At 37.9% G+C, this 20210-nt stretch overlaps 1 protein-coding gene across 2 annotated transcripts in view; it reads left to right on the forward strand.

Annotated features, from left to right (window-relative positions):
• Positions 1–20210, forward strand: part of TMEM26 (transmembrane protein 26) — a 63978-nt gene that overhangs the window by 34590 nt on the left and 9178 nt on the right. For both annotated transcript variants that reach the window (XM_070364574.1, XM_005897803.2), the window contains one exon: positions 3623–3843. In XM_070364574.1, coding sequence (XP_070220675.1) covers positions 3623–3843 — 221 coding nt within the window. The remainder of the gene's footprint in view (positions 1–3622; positions 3844–20210) is intronic.

A 20210-nucleotide genomic window follows, 5' to 3' on the forward strand; every position in this document is an offset into this window, starting at 1 on the left:
GGAAAAAAAAAAGAAAAGCTCTAAAGCCTAATTGGATTTCATAGTGCCAATAATATTGACAACTACAACAGAGGGGGGAAAAGGGGGGAAAATCTAAAAGAATCTACAGAACAAGTCAAAAAATAAGAATAATAAATGTTTTTCCTGAGTCACTGCAGTCAGAGTCCTTTCCCTCACTGGGAGACACAGTCCACCTTACCTCCCTAGGATGCCCTCCAACACTGTGCTTGCGGATCTCTGGACCTGCTGTGGGGGCAGCTCAGATTCTAATCTGATCCTATTCCAGTGGGTTCTTGTCTCCAATGTCCACAGCTATCAGAACTAGTGCGTTTTCTTTTGTGGGAGCTCTCAATGGCCTTTTATATATTCCATAGACATACAGTCTACCTAGTTGATCATGGATTTAATCTGCAACTTGTACAGCTGGTGGGAAGGTTTTTGGGTCTTCTTCCTTAGCCACACTGCCCCTGGGTTTCGACTGTGGTTTTATTTCCACCTCTACATGTGGGCCATCCACTGGGGTTTGCTCCTGAGGCTGCCCTGGAGGACCCAGGTTTGCCCCTTTGAGGGCCAGGTGTGGAGGTGGCAGCTGCTTGAGTTAGAGGGGTTCTGGCAGCACCAGGTACTCAGGGGAGTTGGTGGCTATGGCAGCAGGAAATACAGTACTCTAGAAGAGTATGGCAACCAGTATTGGCCAATATGCTCCAGTATTCTTGCCTGGAGAGCCCCCCTCTCTGACAAAGAAGCCTGGCAGGCCACAGTCTACAGGGTTGCAAAGAGTCGGACACAACTAAAGTGAACCTGTGTGCATAGACACAAGACTTTTTTTGCCTGTGGCAGCTTTGCCCCAGTGAGAGTTGAGCATGAAGGTGGCACCACTGCTTGTCTTGTGGGGACCCTGGCAGTGCCAAGCGTGCAGGAACACGGACTGCCTCAGCCACAGGAGTTATGGCCCTATCAGAGTCTTTTTCAAGCCTCTTGTAGATGGCGATCAGGCCTCATTGGCCAGTCTTTCTCTGTAGCTCCACTTGTTGAGGTACTTAGAAAGCTCCCTTGCCTGGGGTCCTATTCTGTAGTTCAGTGCATCAGGCACATAGAGGGGGGCCCCCTGGCTGGAGTCCTACTCTGTAGACTGGTGCATCAGTCATTTAAAGGAGCACCCTCAGTGGGGTCCTACTCTGTAGTTCAGTGCATTAGGCTTTAGAATGGGCCAGCATCTCTATTGTTCAGCTGCGGATGCTGGCTTGTGGGGAGAGAGAGGCTACGATGATGGCTCCACCCACCATGCATGACTCGGCAGCATCCCCTTGCTTACATGGCTGCCTGGCTTTCCTCTACCGGCATTTCCCATCACAGTCTCCTACCTCACATCCCCTCACTCCATCTTTCTCAGTCAACAGCAGTCCTTGTCCTGGGATTGCTCCACAGTCCCTAAACTCCAGCTCCCAGCTGCTGCACATTTGGAGGGACCAGCATTCCTGTCTGGGGTATGTAGGCTGCAACAAGGACTGTCTGATTCTCTTTCCATTTAGGCTGCCACAGATCAGCTATTTCACTCTCAGCCTTAAATGTTTCTCCTCTGTCTCAGACGATTGCCCCAATGTGGGGATTGGGTGACCCCTGCTTCAGTTCCCCAACCCGCTGAGGGCAGGTCCTGTCCTATTAACACTCCTGTTTCTCCCCCTAGTTCCTTCATCCTACTGAGTTTTGCGTGGTTCTGTATATTCTTTTCCACTGGTCACATACTCCTGTCCGCTCTCAGCTGGTGTTCTGCATGCACTTCTGTGTCTGAAAGTGTATTCCTGATGTAGCCGTGGAGAAAGATGTACTGTCCACTTACTCCTCTGCCTTCTTGATGTCCTCTGCCCTTTATATTTTTAGGTGCTTATATTAACAATAGGGAAGGTTTTCAGCCAAAATAGAATCTGTTCTTTGTTCTTCCCATGTTTGATATTTGGCAAACTAACTATGGCCCATGAGACTCTCAAGACTAAGGCCCCTTTCACTGAACCATGTTTTCAATAGTAAGATAGGCTATTGATTCTATTGAGCTTAACAGAACTAGTTTTGGGTTCTAATTCAACCTTCAGTCACAGCTTACTCATGTCACTTTGAACAAATCAACCTCACTGTCTCTCAGTTTATCATCTGGTAATTGAAAACATTCATATTTACCCTGCTAGCATACATTCCTATATCCTAGGTGGCTCAGTGGTAGAGAGGAGTGCCAAGCAGGAGACACAGGTTCAATCCCTGGGTCAGGAAGATCCCCTGGAGAAGGAAATGGTAACCCACTCCAGTGTTCTTGCTTCGGAAATCCCATGGACAGACGAACCTGGTGGTCTACATTCCATGGGGTTGTAAGAGTCAGACATGATTTAGCAACTCAACAGCAACTACTACAACACGCATCCTGTAAGAATCAAATAAGATGTTTGGAAAGACTCATCAGTGTTTCCCTGGTGGCGCAGTGGTCAAGAGTCCTCCTGCCAATGCAGGAGCCATGGGTTTGATCTCTGGGTGGGGAAGATGCCCTGGAGGAGAAAATGGTAACCCACTCCGGTATTCTTGCCTGGAAAATCCCATGGATCAAGGAGGCTGGAGGACTAGAGCCCATGGAGTCGCAAGAGCGTCAGACATGACTTAGTGACTAACAACAGCCAATGGGAAGAGTCGTAGAAGACATATAATGCAATGTGCAAATGAAAGGTTATTGATCTTCTTGCATGGTTTCAATCAGGTTAGCATACTGATGTATCTTTCTCTCCCATCACCTTTACATTGACCTCAGCATGTGATCAAGAGGGGTAAATAAATTTGTAGAAATATAGTTAAGTCACTTGTATAAATCAGTTGGAATCACTGTCCATCCACTGGAGATCTACACCCCTGTATTCTTTAGAAGATCATAACCTATAAGGCCAATAAGATATTGAACACTAGATGTTAAGTGGGCAAGAGATAGTATTTGGAATACATTAATGGGATGGAAATTTTCTCCAGAGTCCAAGAATAAGGGCAGAAGAAATTTGGTTGCTTGCTTATAGATTTTTTAATAATAAATGTTCAGAATAAAAATAACCTTATAATTATTCTGTTTCTTTTAGGTAATAAACATTATACATGTTTTCTCCTTTGATAGTATTTTAAAGCAATAAAAATCAAAGGAGAAGATCTTTACCATGCTGAAAATATTACCAGATTAGTAAATTCAAATTTGAAATCTATAAAAATATAGGAATTAAAAAATTTTAATATGGAATTTAAAAAATGTTGCTATGTGTTATACTTATTACAGAGACTAATGAAATAATATGAGAAACTGTCTGTGAAAAGTTGCAAAATTAGCATTTAAAATATAAGTACAACCTCACTACTAAGTAAAACATTTAAATTACTTTCAGTTATAAGGCCGCCCCATTTTAAAGAGACATTAGCATTTTTTCTTTTTTATAAGATTATTCAGCTAAAAAGAGTTTGACTTTCCTTAATAAATGAAGAATCATTTTCTGGAAATGCTCTTCCACAAAAGCTGACTCTTCATTGAAAACCATGGTGAAAAAGGCCTTTATAAGGTTCTAGTTCATAATTCCTCTGTCTGTATAACATTTCTGTTAAACAGGCCAAAGTTTTTGTAAATAACTTATCTACAGTATGTGAGAAAGTCTGGACTTTGGGACTCCATCAGACATTCCTTCTAATGCTAATAATTGGAAGATGGCTTCTCCCCATTGGAAGTGGGATCACTCGGGATCAACTCTCTCAACTTCTCCTTATGTTTGTGGGGACAGCTGCTGACATATTGGAATTCACAAGTGAGACCCTGGAAGAAGAAAATGTGAGGTAAGTAGGCCCTGCGATGAAAAGACCTACTTTTCAAGGTCAGGCCCACACACCTGTTTTTTTGTTCTATTATTTATATTTTGCATTAATAAAGCTTTTTCCGTATATCATATGTCCAGTGGTAGAATAATAGAACTTGTTGCTGTTCAGGTATATATTAGGTACCAGTACCCCAACGTGCACACACACACACACACACACACACATATACATGTGCACATATCTGGGTTTCCTATATGGCTCCAGTGGTAAAGAAGCCACCTACCAATGCAGGAGACATAACAGATGTCCGTTTGATCCTTTGGTGGGGAAGATCCCCTGGAGAAGGACACAGCAATCCACTCCAGTCTTCTTGCCTGGAGAATCCCATGGACAGAGGAGCATGGCAGGCTGTAGTCCATCGGGTTGTAAAGAGTTGTACATGACTGAAGGGATCCAGCATGCACACATGCATATACATATACATATATATATGTGTATGTATGTGCCATATATATGTGCTATATATATATATAGTACTTGTATATGAATATGTAAAGAAAGTTGTGTGTGTGTGTGTTAGTCACTCAGTCATGTCTGACTGAATCTGTAAAGGACATTGTTGCTACAGAAAAAAGGCAGATAATATTTTCCATGGGTAAGAACAGAGATGCTTTGCCTATTTGCATGACCACAGGTTAGGTGAAGCCATGGTTACCTGAAAACTGTCCCTGGCTCCTCTTTCACATTCTCAAGTGTCCAGGAATGCAGGCAATCTTAAGTGTCTCTTGCAGAGCAGAGCTGCTATTCCAGGAAAGTACTTCGAGGAGGCATGGAGGACTCTCTCCCCTAGCTGACTGAGGAATTTATATTCCCTGGTGTGAATGGAGAAATGGGGCAGATTAGGTTTTATTTTCCTAAATTTTATTTTTAATCAGTTTTGTTCGAAGTGCCCAAAGGCTATCTGGTGTAGATGCCTATAAATTAAAACTTATTGAGTTGGTACTTTTATTTTTGCCACAAGCAAATAAACCCAGAATCCATGATCACATCTGTTTATGGAACTACTTACCTTTAGGGATTTAAGTCTCAGTGCCTGAATGTACTTTCAGCTCAGGTTGTTATGCAGTATGCTATAAAAATAAATTGCAATGAGTCTGGCTTTTAATGCTACCGTTTACTTTATGCTATGTTTCTCAAATAACGAAACATAAAGCTGAGCAAAATACACTAACCTACTGAGTAAACTTAATATCCCAATTATAGTACAAAGGGTATCATTATCATAGGTTACCTTTATACGATCATTTCCTGTTCCATTTATACTGCTTTCTCATATCTTAAGTAGATATAGAATTTTAAAAAGAATCCAGTCTAAGTTGATCCATTGTCCTCACAATGCCAACTTTATTTTTTAAAGAATATTTACTTAATTTGCTGTGCAGGGTGTTAGTTGCAGCATATGGGATCTAGTTCCCTGACTAGTGATTGAAGCAGGCCCCCTGCATTGTGAGCAAGGTGTCTTACCCACTGGACCACCAGAGAAGTCCCCAGAATGTTGATTTTAGCTTTGTGGCTTTAATACCTTACATGTGGCCAGTGCTTTACATTGTGTAACATATTTTCAGATACATTAGAATACTTATAATACAGTGAGGTTACAAGAAAAACATTTAAAAATCATGACCAAGCATATAAAAACAAATAACTACAGGCACCACACAGCTGACTATACCTATGGGGCTTCCCAGGTGGCACAGTGGGAAAGAATCCACCTGCCAGTGCAGGAGATGCAAGAGACACAGGTTCGATCTCTGGGTTGGGAAGATCCCCTGCAGGAAGAAGGGGCAACCCACTCCAGTATTCCTGCCTGGAAAATCCCATGGGCAGAGGAACCTGGCGGGCTACAGTCCATGAGGTTGCAAAGAGTCAAACACGACTGAGCATGCACGTACACACACACACACACACACACACCTATAACTATATAGAAATAAACACATAAATGGCCAAATATCTAGTGAGATCCAAGGGATATAAGGTAGAAGGCGGGGGTGGGGCTTTAGGGAGGAATACGTTCTGAGGGACTCATCTGATCTTTCTCACATCTTTATGGTTTTATGGCTATCTTAATGCTCAATGTTTTAGGCCCATCCACAAGTGATGGCAAGAGGCATTTTATAGATCAGTTTGCCAATAGATGTTGAATATTAAGTAAGTTAATGACTAAAATGTCAATCGTCCAAGGCAATTTAAAAAACACTCTGAAAGTCATGAGAGATCATTCATTCACCAACTCTTGACTGATTATGTAGTGTGGGCCAAAAGAGTGCTACTGGAGATTGGGGAGCTAATAGGGAGCAAGTGATGAGCGAAAGGATACACAGTCCTGTCCTCACCCAGGTAATTTCAATCCAGCATTTTCTTCTCCCCCCTGCACATTCATCTGAGTGTTTTATAAATCTTTTTACTCATTCTAAACGTATACCAGTCCTGAGAATAGAACTGAATCAACTCTGCTTGGGTTATTATTTTTCAATTTCTTTTTGGGTTTCATGATCTCAAATGAAATCATTTTATTTTTAATGTAATTGCATTGTGTCAGAGACCGTCTGTAGTTTCCACTGAACTCCTGCATATCTCCATCACAACCTAAGGCCTCCAAAATCAAGGCTTAGAAAGAACTGAGTGTTTTTATTTCCACCTAAGGCCCACCTCCCAAGTTCTGACTTCATCTCAGGTTCCATACTGTAAGCATAAACACTGCAGATTGCCATGTTTTCAAAGGAAAGACTTAAACTCTCTCAGCATAGCTTTCCCTTTTGGCCTCAAAAAGACAATCATAAAGCATAAATTTAATATACATGTAAAGGATGTTCCCATGTAATATAGAAAAGAGGGTTACTTCATTATAACCTACTTAGCATCACTTATTATTACAACAGTTTCTTTTCTTTTTTATTTTATTCTGTAATTTGAGCTGACAGGTTTATGAGAAAACCTGCGATGATGTTACATCACAGTGATGTCTATCTCTCTTTCCTGCATCCTGGGTAATACTTCAAATCCAGTTTGTTTGTTTTTTTTAACCTAAATCAGTTCCCTTCCACATACCTACACAAAGTTCATCTTTCTGATTCTTATGAATTTGCATGGACTCATGAGATATTGCAAGTTTTTCATAACAACTCCACTTGATACAACACAAATGCATCTATTGTAATTCTATGGTTCAGTGATATTTTGAAATTTATAGACTTGTGTAACTATCACCAGAATCCATATTCCTTGTGTCTGTTTGCGGTCAATTCTCACTCCCACTGTCAACTCTAGGCAACCACTGATATGCTTTATATCACTATAGAAATTCCTTTTCTAGAAATTTCATGTAAATGGGATCATAAAGTGTATGGTCTTTGTGTCTGGCTTTTTCACATAGCATAATGTTTCAGTGGTTCATTCCCATTGTTCACTGTATGGGTTGTCTAGCTCTGTTTTAATAGCTGACTAGTATCCTATGCATATACCACATTTTATGTATCCATTCTGTAGTCAGTTTTCTTGCTATTGAAAATGATATTGCTAGGAACATTCAGTTACAAGCCTTTGTACGCATCTGTTTTCATTTCTCTTGTATAGATACGTGGGAGTAGAATGACTCAATTTTATGTTAAGTACATGTTTAACTTTTTAAGAAACTGCCAAACTGTTTGCAAAATGGCTATTTGTTACTGCTGTTGTTGCTGTTTAGTTGCTAAGTCGTGTCCAGCTCTTTGCGATCCCCTGGAACTAGCCCACCAGGATCCTCTGTCCATGGGATTTCCCAGACAAGAAATCTGGAATGAGTTGCCATTTCCTTCTCTAGGGGATCTTCCCAATCCAGGGATCGGACTCATATCTCCTGCATTGGCAGATGGATTCTTTTCCACTGAGCCACCAGGGGTGCCCCCCAAAGTGGCTATACCTGTGTAAAAACACTCCCACTAGCAAGGTGTGAGAGTTCCATTTTCTCAACATCTTCACCAACACATTTTTTTCAGTGTTAATGATTATAACCATTCTAGTGGGCTCATAGTAGTATTGTATTGTGTTTTTAATTTGCATTTTCTTAATGATTAATGAAGTGGAATATCTTTCACGTGCTGATTAGCTTTTTATATATCTTCCTTGGTGAAGTATCTGTTCAAATTTTTGCCCATGTTTCACTGGATTAAATTTTTATTAAGTTGTCTATATATTCTGGTTACAAGTCTGTTATTAGATACATAAATGTAAATATTTTTCCCAGTATATAATCTTTTATTTTTTAATGATTTCATTTGAAGAACAGTTTTTTTTTTTAAATTTTGATAAAATCCTATTTATCATTTTTTCTTCTATGTAGGGCTTTGGTGTAAAGTAAAAAAAAAATAATAATAATAATAAATTTTTTTAAATAAAAGGAAAAAATATTTTCCTCACCAAAAATTAGAAATATTTTTCTCTAATATTTTGACTTAATTTTTGTGTACCTTGAGGTAAGAGTCTAAGTTCATATTTTGTCTTATTTCATTTTGTGTTTTGGCATTGTCCCCGATCTAATTTTTGTCCCAGCTTGGGCCAACTGTCTCGGCACCATTTGTTGAAAACATTATCCCTTCCCTATTAAAATGACTTGGCACTCCTTGTCAAAAATCAATTGACCACATATGTAAGGAGTTTTCCAGGACTTTCTATTGTGTGTCTATCTGCTCTGTGTGTCTGTCCTTATGCCAGTACCACATTACCGTGATTACTGACATTTTATGATCAGTTTTGAAACTAGATATTCTTAAGTTCTCTAGCATTATTCTTTAAAAAAATTGTTCTGATTTTTCTAGATGCTTTGCAATTTCATATACGTTTTATTATTAGCTTGTCAAATTCTAAAAAAAAAACACAAAAAATCCTGCTGGAGTTTTCGTAAGGATTGTATTAAATCTAAGCCTCAGGCTTCCCTGGTAGCTCCAACAGTAAAGAATCTGCCTGCAATACAAGAGACCCAGGTTCAATCCCTGGATTGGGAAGACCCCTTGGAGAATAGAGTGGCTACCTACACCAGTATTCTGGCCTGGAGAATTCCATGAACAGAGGAGCCTGATAAGCTACAGTCTGAGGCGTCACAGAGTTGGACTTGACAGAGCAACTAACACCATGACTACTATCAGTTTATGAAGAAGCAGCATCTTTATAATATTAAGTCTTCCAACCCATGAATGTTAACTATGTCATCATTTATTCAGTTTTTCCTTGATTTCTCTTAGAAATGTTTCATAATTTTCAACATATAGGTCTTACACCACTTTTCCTAAATTTATTCCTAAATATTTTTTCTTTTTGATAGAAATGTTTTCTTAATATCATTTTCATGGTTTTATTACCACTACATAGAAATACAGCTGACTTCTCTTGTACCCATTGATCATGCTTATTAGTCTTGTAGACTCCTTAGGGCTTTTTACATACAGGAGAATATCATTTGAAAGCAAAGATAGTTTTGATTCTTACTAATCTATATGCCTTTTATTTCTTTTTCTTGCCTTACTGCTCCAGCTAAAATTTCTCATACAGTGTTGAACAGAAGTATGAGTGGGGACTTTCCTGGCAGTCCAGTTCTTAAGACTCCATGCCTCCACTGCAGGGGGTGCAGGTTTCATCCCTGGCTAGGGAACTAAGATTCCACATGCCATGAGGCATGGCCAAAATAAATAAATATGAGTGAACTTTTAAATCTCAAAGGATAAGCATTCTGTCTTTCACTTAAGGATGTTGCTAGCTGTAGGTTTTGCACAGATATTTTTATTAGATGCCCTTGATCATTTAGAGGAAATCCCTATCTAGGTTACTGAGAGTTCTTTATTTCTTCCGTTCTCTCTCTTTCTTTCTCTCTCCTTTCTATGGACATTTAATTTTGTCAAATATGTTCCTGTTTTTCTTATGATCGTTATGTAGTGGCTGTTCTTTATTCTATTAATATAGTATATTGCATTAACTAATTTTCAGATGGTAAATCCTAGGATAAATATCACTTGGTTATGGTGTATAATCCTTTCTGTATGCTGTTGAATTTGGTTTGCTAACACTTTGTTAATCATTTTACATCTATATTCACAAAACACACTGTCTTTTAGTAATATTTTCAAATGGCATTTTTCCTGGCTTTGCTATCAGGGTAATATTCCCTCAGTGAATATCTCAGGAATCATTCCCTCTTTATTTTCTGAAAGACTCTGTATAAGACTGGTGGTATTTCTTCTTTAAATATTTTATAGAATTCACTTAAGAAGCTGTCTAAGCCTATGCTTTTCTTTGTGGGATGATATTTATTACCAACTCAAGATCATTATTTCTTATAAGTCTACTCTGTTATTCTGTTTCCTCTTGGGTCAAGTTTTATTATATTTTACATTTTAGGATTTCTTCCATTTTATCTAAGTTTATTTTTCATATGAAGCTGAACATTCTGTTATTCCTTTATACTTGTGTCAGTTCCTGTAGAGTCACTTATTATGACCCTGCCCTTTTCGTTCTGAGTTGGTCATTTGTGTCTTCTCCGTTTTTCCTTAGACTTCTCAGTTTCCTCAGTCTTTTAAAATAACTAATTTTTGGTTTCACTGATTTTTTTCTATTATTATTCTGTTTTCTATTTAATTGGTTTGTGTTCTGATATTTAATTTTTCCTTCCTTCTGTTTGCTTTGGATTTAATTTGCACTTCTGTTTTCTAGTTTCTTAAGATGGAAGCTTATTGATTTGAACTCTTTCCCCTTTTCTAGTATGGTATTCAAAGTTATAAATTTCCCTCTAAGCACTGGCTTATCTGCATCTCATAAGCTTTGATATGTTATCTTTTTTTGTTTAATACAATTCAAATTATTTTCCAATTTCTCCTGTGAATTCTCCTTTGACCTCTGAATTGTTTAGAAGCAAAGCTATTTAATTTCCGTATGGGAATTGCCCGAATTTCTTCCTGTATTTTTTTTATCTTAATTCTGCTGTAGTCTGAGAATATACAAAATTAACTCTTTTAAGATATTGAGACTTATCTTGTGGCCTAACATACAGTCTATCCTGGAGAATATTCCATATGTGCTTGAAAAGAACACGTTGCTTGATTGTTTTATAAATTTAAGTAATGTCAAATTGGCTGATACATTTCTTCAGGTCTTCTATATCCTTACTGAATTTCTGCCTAGTTGTTCTATTAATTATTGAGTGGGGCACCGAAATCTTCAACTCTAATTGTTGAATTGTCTGTTTCTTTTTTCAGTATTGTCAGTTTTGCTTCATGTATTTTGAGGTCCTGTTTTAAGATGTGCAGTTTTTAACAGTTCTTCCTGATGTAGTAGTTGTTTTTCATAATGACATGTCACTCTTTTTCTCTAGTAATATTTCTTGTCTGAAAGTCTATTTTGTCTCTCATGAATCTAGGCGCTCTATTTTATGACTATTGACATGGATTTTTTTTTCAAACTCTGTATGTTTACATCTAAACTGTGTTCTTTATATACCATGTATACTCGGAGTAGGCGACGGCACCCACTCCAGTGCTCTTGCCTGGAAAATCCCATGGATGGAGGAGCCTGGTGGGCTGCAGTCCATGGGGTCACTAAGAGTCAGACACGACTGAGTGACTTCACTTTCACTTTTCACTTTCATGCATTGGAGAAGGAAAAGGCAACCCACTCCAGTGTTCTTGCCTGGAGAATCCCAGGGACGGAGGAGCCTGGCAGGCTGCCGTCTGTGGGGTCGCAGAGTCGGACACGACTGAAGTAACTTAGCAGCAGCAGCCGCAGCATACTCGAATCTTATATTTTCTTCTCAGTTAGACAATCTTTGTTCTCTAATTGGAGTGTATATTAATTTCCAAGGCTGCCATAACAAAATACCACAAACTCAGAGGCTTAATCTAACAGAAACTTGTATTCTGGCCTCTGTCTTCACATGGCTTTCTTTCCAGTGTGTCTGTCTGTGTCTCCAATTGTTCCTCTTTTTTTCTAGGGAAACCAGTCATTGGATTAGGACCCATGCTAATCTAATATGACCTCATCTTATTTTCATTACATCTGCAAAATCCCTACCGCCAATTAAGATCACATTCTGAAGTCTAGGTAGACACGAATTTGGGTGGACACTTTCTAAGTTTTTAAAAGGTGTTCAATCCATTAATATTTAATGTAATTACTGATGTGGTTGAATTTATATCTGCTATTTTGCAATTCATTTTTCTCTACATCTCATTTCCTTTTTGTTCTTATGTTATTTACTACTTTAAAAATATATTTAATGAACAATTTCAGTTCCTCTATTGATTTTCTATTGATGTAAGTAGGGAAGACAATGTATATATTTAAATCTTCACATTCTAATAGTTCCATTTCCTCCCCTTCTTTTTTACTATTATTGTTATATATGAGTCACATCTTTATATGTTATAAACCAAAGAGTACAGTTTTATCATTACTGTTATATAGATTAATTTTTAAAGAAATTAAGATAGAATTATATATGTTCACTTATATTTACCCACATATTTGAAGGTGTTCTCCATTCTGTCTTGTGGAGTTGAGTTACTTTCAGTGTCATTGTTCTTTCAACCTGAAAGACTTCCTTTATTGTTTCATCTAAGGCAAATCTGTTAGCAACACATTCTTCTCATCTTTGGCAGAAATGTATGTATTTTTCCTTCATGTTGGAAAAATAGTTTCGTTGTATACAGAATTCTTGGTCAATAGTTTTTACTTTAGCATTTTACATGTGTCATTCCACTTTCTGCTGACCTTCATTATTTCTGTTTTCTAATGAGATGTTAGCCATTGTTTTGTTGTTACCCTGCACAAATGATCTTTTATTTATTTATTTATGTTGCTGTTTTCAAGAGTTGCTTTTTCTCTTTGACTTTTGAAAGTTTCACTGTGATGTGTCTAGGTCTGAATATCTTTGTCTTTAATCTTATTATGACTCTGTTGATGTCAGTTCAGTTCGGTTCAGTCGCTCAGTCGTGTCCGACTCTTTGCAACCCCATTAACCGCAACACACCAGGCCTCCCTGTCCATCACCAACTCCTGGAGTTTACCCAAACTCAAGTCCATTGATTCGGTGATGCCATCCAACCATCTCATCCTCTGTCATCCCATTCTCCTCCTGCCCTCAATCTTTCCCAGCATCAGGGTCTTTTCCAATGAGTCAGCTCTTCGCATCAGGTGGCCAAAGTATTGGAGTTTCAGCTTCAACATCAGTCCTTCCAATGAGCACCCAGGTCTGATCTCCTTTAGGATGGACTGGTTGGATCTCCTTGCTGTCCAAGGGACTCTCAAGAGTCTTCTCCAACACCACAGTTCAAAAGCATCAATTCTTCTGTGCTCAACTTTCTTTATAGTCCAACTCTCACATCCATACACGATTACTGGAAAAACGATAGCCTTGACTAGATGGACCTTAGTAATGTCTCTGCTTTTTAATATGCTGTCTAGGTTGGTCATAACTTTCCTCCCAAGGAGTAAGTGTCTTTTAATTTCATGGCTTCAGTCACCATCTGCAGTGATTTTGGAGCCCCCAAAAATAATGTCAGCCACTGTTTCCCCATCTATTTGCCATGAAGTGATGGGACTGGATGCCATGATCTTACTTTTCTGAATGTTGAGCTTTAAGCCAACTTTTTCACTCTCCTCTTTCACTTTCATCAAGAGACTTTTTAGTTCCTCTTCACTTTCTGCCATAGGGGTGGTGTCATCTGCATATCTGAAGTTATTGATATTTCTCCCGGCAATCTTGATTCCAGCTTGTGCTTCCTCCAGCCCAGCGTTTCTCATGATGTACTCTGCATATAAGTTAAATAAGCAGGGTGACAATATACAGGCTTGACGTACTCCTTTTCCTATTTGGAACCAGTCTGTTGCCCCATGTCCAGTTCTAACTGTTGCTTCCTGAGCTGCATACAGGTTTCTCAAGAGGTAGGTCAGGTGGTCTGGTATTCCCATCTCTTTCAGAATTTTCCAGTTTATTGTGATCTGTTGATCTAGTATATGTAAACTAATATTTTTCCTCAGAGGAATTTTCAGCTGTGATTTCTTCACGTTTTCTCCTCCATTGTCTCTTCTTCTTTCTGGGACTTCTATCACAAACAGATACGCTTAGTTGCATTCTGTAGGCCTCTGAGACTCTTTTTCTCCTATCTGTTTTATTCTCTAGTCTTTAGACTGGATAGTTTTCATGGATTTATCTTTCAGGTCACTGATTTGTCTACCATGTTCAATATATATGTAGAGTCAAATTGCAGAGTTCACCTAGTGAAATTTTCATTTCAGTTCCCATATCTTCAACTCCAGAATTTCTATTTAAGTCTCTTTTTAGTTTATATTTCATAGTTCAGTTATTTATTTGTTGAATCATTGTCATCATACTTTTCTTTAGTTTATGGAACATAGTTTTCTTTCATTGTTTGAAGTTATTTATTTAGTCGCTCTGATGTCTTTATCTGCTAAACCCAACATTTGGACCCCATTAGAGTTAGTTTCTAGTGATTGATTGATTGATTGTTGTTGTTTTCTCCTGAGCTGAACCACACATTCCTGTTTCTTTGCATGTCTCATACTTTTTTGGCTAAAAACTAGACATTTTATATTGTGTTGCAATATATTATCCTCAGGCTTCCCCATATGCCTCAGGCATCTTCTTGTTTTTGTTGTCTCAATAAACTGCCTGAATGTATTCTGAGGATTCTATCTTCCCTTGGATTCCAGTCACTGATGTCTCTGGTTGATCTTGTTTTGTTTCTTTTTATTTCTTATTTTTGTCTTTAGCGTGGCTATTAGAGTCACACCTATAATTGCACAGTTTATGATCAGTCAATGATTTGAGCAGCGATTGTGATCAAACACCTTGAGCCTTTTTTATTTCTACCTTCCATGAACAAATGGATCTTTGTATGAACTGGAAAGTACATCAAAGTTTTCATATTTATCCAGTTTCAAATCTTTACTGACCCTTCTTGGATCATCTCTGCATATGTCTGGCATACATGGAGATGTTACCTAGCCCTTCTCTGGCTCTCTTGTTTTCGGAGTTTCTCCATTAAATTTCAAGTTTAGTCAACCACTCACCACCACTGGGATTGCAACCTCAAAGTAGCAAAGTTTTGGACTTCCCCATTCATTTCCAACCAAATTTGTTACCTGACCACACATTTAACCATGGGATTTCACACTCTACTCCAAATCAAGTCCGAATACTCTGATTACAAGGAGCTTCTGGTTTTCATTGTCAAGCTCTACCTGTTGTAAAAACCACTACTCCGATTGACCAAGACAATCTTAACATTTCCCTCATCTTGACTAAACTTTAAAAAGGTTTATTCCTGCATATAGGCCTCTGATTTTCCTTTCCTTAAAGCATTTATTTTAAAAAACTTGGGGCTAAAAATTCTTCCTCCATCCCTTTGAGATGCAAGTCTTTTCTCAGCCTCTTTCCAGTTTTATAATATAACCCAGGAATATCTTTCTTAAGGATGTAAGAGCTATCCCTTTGAAATTTGATCATCAAGAAAGATAGCACTTCTGTCTTCTAGACTCTTGGGATGATAGGAACCTAACTTAGATCAGTGCCAATAAGCAATACAGATGGCCTAATCACATTGACCAACTTCCCTCTTTAATGTCCTCTAGTAAGGCAATGGCACGCCACTCCAGTACTCTTGCCTGGAAAATCCCATGGATGGAGGAGCCTGGTAGGCTGCAATCCATGGGCTCGCTATGAGTCAGACATGACTGAGCAACTTCACTTTGACTTTTCACTTTCATGCATTGTAGAAGGAAATGGCAACGCACTCCGGTATTCTTGCCTAGAGAATCCCAAGGATGGGGAAGCCTGGTGGGCTGCCGTCTATGGGGTCGCACAGGGTCAGACATGACTGAAGTGACTTAGCAGCAGCAGCAGCAGCAGCAGTACTTTCCCACTAGTTTATGCCCCTGTTTAAAAACTCTTCTGCCTTTTTCTTTCAATGGGGGTGAATTCAGTCTTTCTCCCTTACTGCAATGGCCTTCAATGAAGTCTTCATTTCTTATTTAATTTCCTTTACATACAAAGCTTACTGCAATGGCCTTCAATGAAGTCTTCATTCTTATTTAATTTCCTTTACATACAAAGCTGGAGGAATAAGGGAATATCCCACGGGCAAGAATGTCTTAGATACTCACTCTTCTTAACTAAAGTTCTACCAGCTTTTCATGAATAAATTACTCAATTTATTATTTGCCTTTGGTTTATTTCCAGAGATAGGAAGTGGTTGTTTTTGATCATTTTTCCATTGTTATGTATGTTTGCTGGGGACGGGGTTTGCTGACCATTTCATTCTGCTACAGCCACCCTCCAACATTTTAACAAGTCTAAATTTCCATATAGTTGCCAGCACTGGTTAAGTGGTTATTTACACCTTTGGAGATCACTCTGCAGTCTTTTTTTGAACATAGATCATTTGTTGAAAAGAAGAAACACATTTGGTAAAATGTTCCTGTAGCCTTATTGCAACTTCACTGTGAATATCTGACCAAACAAAGGAGTTTTTCTATGTTCACACTGTGTGTTCTTTTAATTTAGCTCTTTTTGCTTGGTGAAACATTTCTTCCAGGTTAGATTAATACTTCATTTCCTTTCATTCCTTCTCTCTCTCCCCTTAATTTTTCCCCTCCTCTGAAAAGCTTGTTGGATGCTTTTTAAAAAGCTAGAGCAAGTCTATCCACTGATTATCTGTTATTTATGGATGAATTTACACTTCCAAAAAGACATAGTTAAGCAAATTAGCAATGCATGAAAACACACCCTTACATGTGCATAAAAAATGAACTCAAAATGCCATAAAGACAACTATAAGACAAGACACAATAGAACTTCTAGAAGAGAACATAGGCAAAATGCTCTGCAACATAAACCATACCAGTGTTTTCTTAGGTCAATCTCCAAGTCAATAGAAATAAAGACAAAAACAAACAAATGGGAGCTAATCAAGCTTACAAGCTTTTTTATAGCAAAGGAAGCCATAAACAAAATGAAATGACAACCTATGGAATGGGAGAAAATATCTGCAAACAATGTGACCAATCAGGTTTAATTTCCAAAGTATACAAATGGCTCACACAACTCAACAACATAAAAAAATAAATTAATTAATTAAAAAATGAGCAGAAGAACCTAAATAAACATTTCTCCAAAGACATACAGATGGCAAATAGGCACATGTAAAGATGCTCAGCATCACTAATTATTAGAGAGTGCAAATCAAAACTACAATGAAGTATCATCTCTCAGTGGTCAGAATAGCCATCATTAAAAAGTCTAAAATAACAAATGCTGGAGAGGATATGGAGAAAAGGGAACCTTCCTACACTGTGATGGGAATGTAAATTGGTACAGCCACTATGGAAAACAGTATAGAGGAGCCTCAGAAAATTAAAAATAGGATTGCCCTATGAACCAGCAACCTGGAGGAAGGCATGGCAACCCACTCCAGTATTCCTGCCTGGAGAATACCCATGGACAGAGGAGCCTTGTGGGCTACAGTCCATGGGATCACAAAGAATCAGACATGACTGAGTGACTAAGCACAGCACAGCACAGGATGATCCAGCAATCTCACTCCTGGGCATATATCCAGACAAAATTATAATTCAAAAAGATACAATGCACTCCTACATTCATAGCAGCATTATTTACAATAGACAAGACAGGGAAATGATACCTAAATATCTATTGACAGTTGAATGAATAAAAAAGATGTGGTACATGTATACAATGGATATTACTCAGTCATTAAAGATGAATGAAATAATGCCATTTTCAGCAACATGGATGCAACTAGAGATTATCATACTAAATGAAGTAAGTCGGAAAAAGGCATATCATATGACACCACTTATATGTGGAATCTAAAGAAAGACACAAATGAACCTACCTACAAAGCAGAAACAGACTCACGAACATAGAGAACAAACATCGTTGCCAAGAAGTGGGGTGGAGAAATGATGGAAGTTGGAGTTTGGGGTGAGTAGATGCAAACTATTACATATAGAATGGAGAGACAACTGGTCCTACTGTATAGCATGGGGAACTAAATTCAGTGTCCTAGGATAAACCATATGGAAAGGAGTATAAAAAAGAATATATATATATATGTATAACTGAGTCATTTTGCTGTCCAGCAGAAATTAACACAACATTGTAAATCAATAAACTTAAAAAAACTAGCAGTGCATGACTTTATTTTTAGTTTTTCACTCAATACTTTTGGTGCACTGATCTACCAAATGTCAGGCTTTTATGCTCCTAAGTTTTCCAAGTAGAGAAGTGATACTCACATCTATAATTATACTTCAAAAGATCTTTTGTCTGTCTATGAATAGAGTCCATTGTCTGCTTACATGCTTCTCAGCTGACATTTATGAAGATAGATTGCACATGAGAAAATGGGGCAAGACAAGTGGGGGAGACAATTACACAATAGAGACAATGTTGGATAAATTCATTCCAAAATTCCTTCATAAATTTGGAGTGTTTGCCATTTAAGCTTAGTGATTTAATTATATTCCAGCGTTTAACCTTCTTGAGTAAATTTTACTGCCTGAATTCATAATGCAAATTTGTTCCAAAGATTTTCTGATCATCTTTTCAAAATTTATGTTTGATAACTTTACTAATACATTTGTCAATACCCATATTCTCCCATATTGCATGTGCTCAGAGAATACTTGCAAAAAATACATATTCAGTATCATAGAGTTAGAATCTTATTTAGGGTCAAGGTCAGCTTATTATTTATCCCTATTTTGTATAATAATGAAGTTAAAACACAAAGTGTTTAAGAAGTATGTTCCCATAATAAAAATACTATTACTACTACTAATAGTAGTCTTGGATAATATTTATCTCTTGCTGTGTTCCAAGCACTGCTTTAAGGGTTTTAGTTGTGATATGTTATTTAGTCTTTACAATAATACCATTAAGTAGAGACTATCAATATCACAATTTTATAAGTTTAACAGTGGTAGTCAAGAGAAGTTGTGACAGTCTCAAGGTTACCTAGTAATATATATATAACTTGTAGGACTCAACTATGCTTAGTCTGTATCATGTGCTGTTTTGAGAGCTGATTTTATATGTTTAACATATTTAAACAACATGTAATACAACTATGAAATAAAATCCAGTAGCTATTATTATTGTCATTGAAAGTAGGTGAACTGAAGCAGGAGAAGATCCCTTGAAGAAAATGGCAACCCGGTCCAGTATTCTGGCCTGGAGAATCTCAAGGACAGAGGAGCCTGGCAGGTTACAGTCCATGGGGTCACAAATAGTCAGACATGACTTGACTTAGCAACTAAAACACCAAACTAAAGCACATAGGTATTAAATTATTTGTCCATATTCATGTAGCTGGTAAATGATTAGTCTGGGATTGGAGGCCCACGCCCTGTCTTTCTGGTGAGGGTTAGAGCTGATGTTTGAATTCTGGCAACCCAGCACCAGAGTTCATGCCTTACCATTTCTTTCTGCTGCCTTGCAGACAAAATTGCACATGAGGTTTTTGGTAGAATTATTGAAGTCTGAGATGAGAAGAAACTTCAAAAGTGACCATCTATGGAGAAATCTATTTTACATCTCTTGCAAAATCCTCTCCAAAATGTTCTCAATAAGTTTTTGTCCAGACTTTCTTTGAACATTTTCACTAATAGAGAATATACTAACCCCAGGGGCAACTCATTCTATTTTGAGTTAATATTATAAGAAAGTACTTTCCTCTATTGTGATGAAATTTGGATTCTTATAGGTGCAGCTAAAATCCTTTGAACCTGAATTGGTTCTCTGAAGTCACAAGAAATAAGTTTAATTCATTTTCCAGATGATAACCCTTTCAGTTTTTAAGGAATCATCTCTGGTTTTTAGTTTCATGAACTATGCCGTCTCTAACATGGCTCTGAGGTCTTTCTCCATCCTAGACTCTCTCCTTTGGACCAAAGACATTTTAAATGTTCCTCCTAAAACATGAAGGCAGCACATAATATTTCAGATATACTCTGAACACTGTAGAACAGAGCAGGGCTAAAACTTTCCATTTTCTTCATGGAAATACTATCATGTAAAGGTTAAAAGGGTGGATGCTGAAATCACTGGCCAAATAGGGATCATAAGTGTACCCATTTGTTGAGCCGGTATGAGGATTAAGTGTGACTGCAGGGCTAAATACTTAGAAAACTCCCTGGCACATAGTATGAGCTCAGAAACTGCAGGTAAGATTATTTAAAAATCCAGGCACTTATTGAAGGTGTGCTAAATATAGACATTGAAACTGCAAAGGGAAAATTATAGACCACATCCCCCCGGC

This window comes from Bos mutus, chromosome 28, assembly GCF_027580195.1.
Source record: "Bos mutus isolate GX-2022 chromosome 28, NWIPB_WYAK_1.1, whole genome shotgun sequence".
Lineage (NCBI taxonomy): Eukaryota > Metazoa > Chordata > Mammalia > Artiodactyla > Bovidae > Bos > Bos mutus.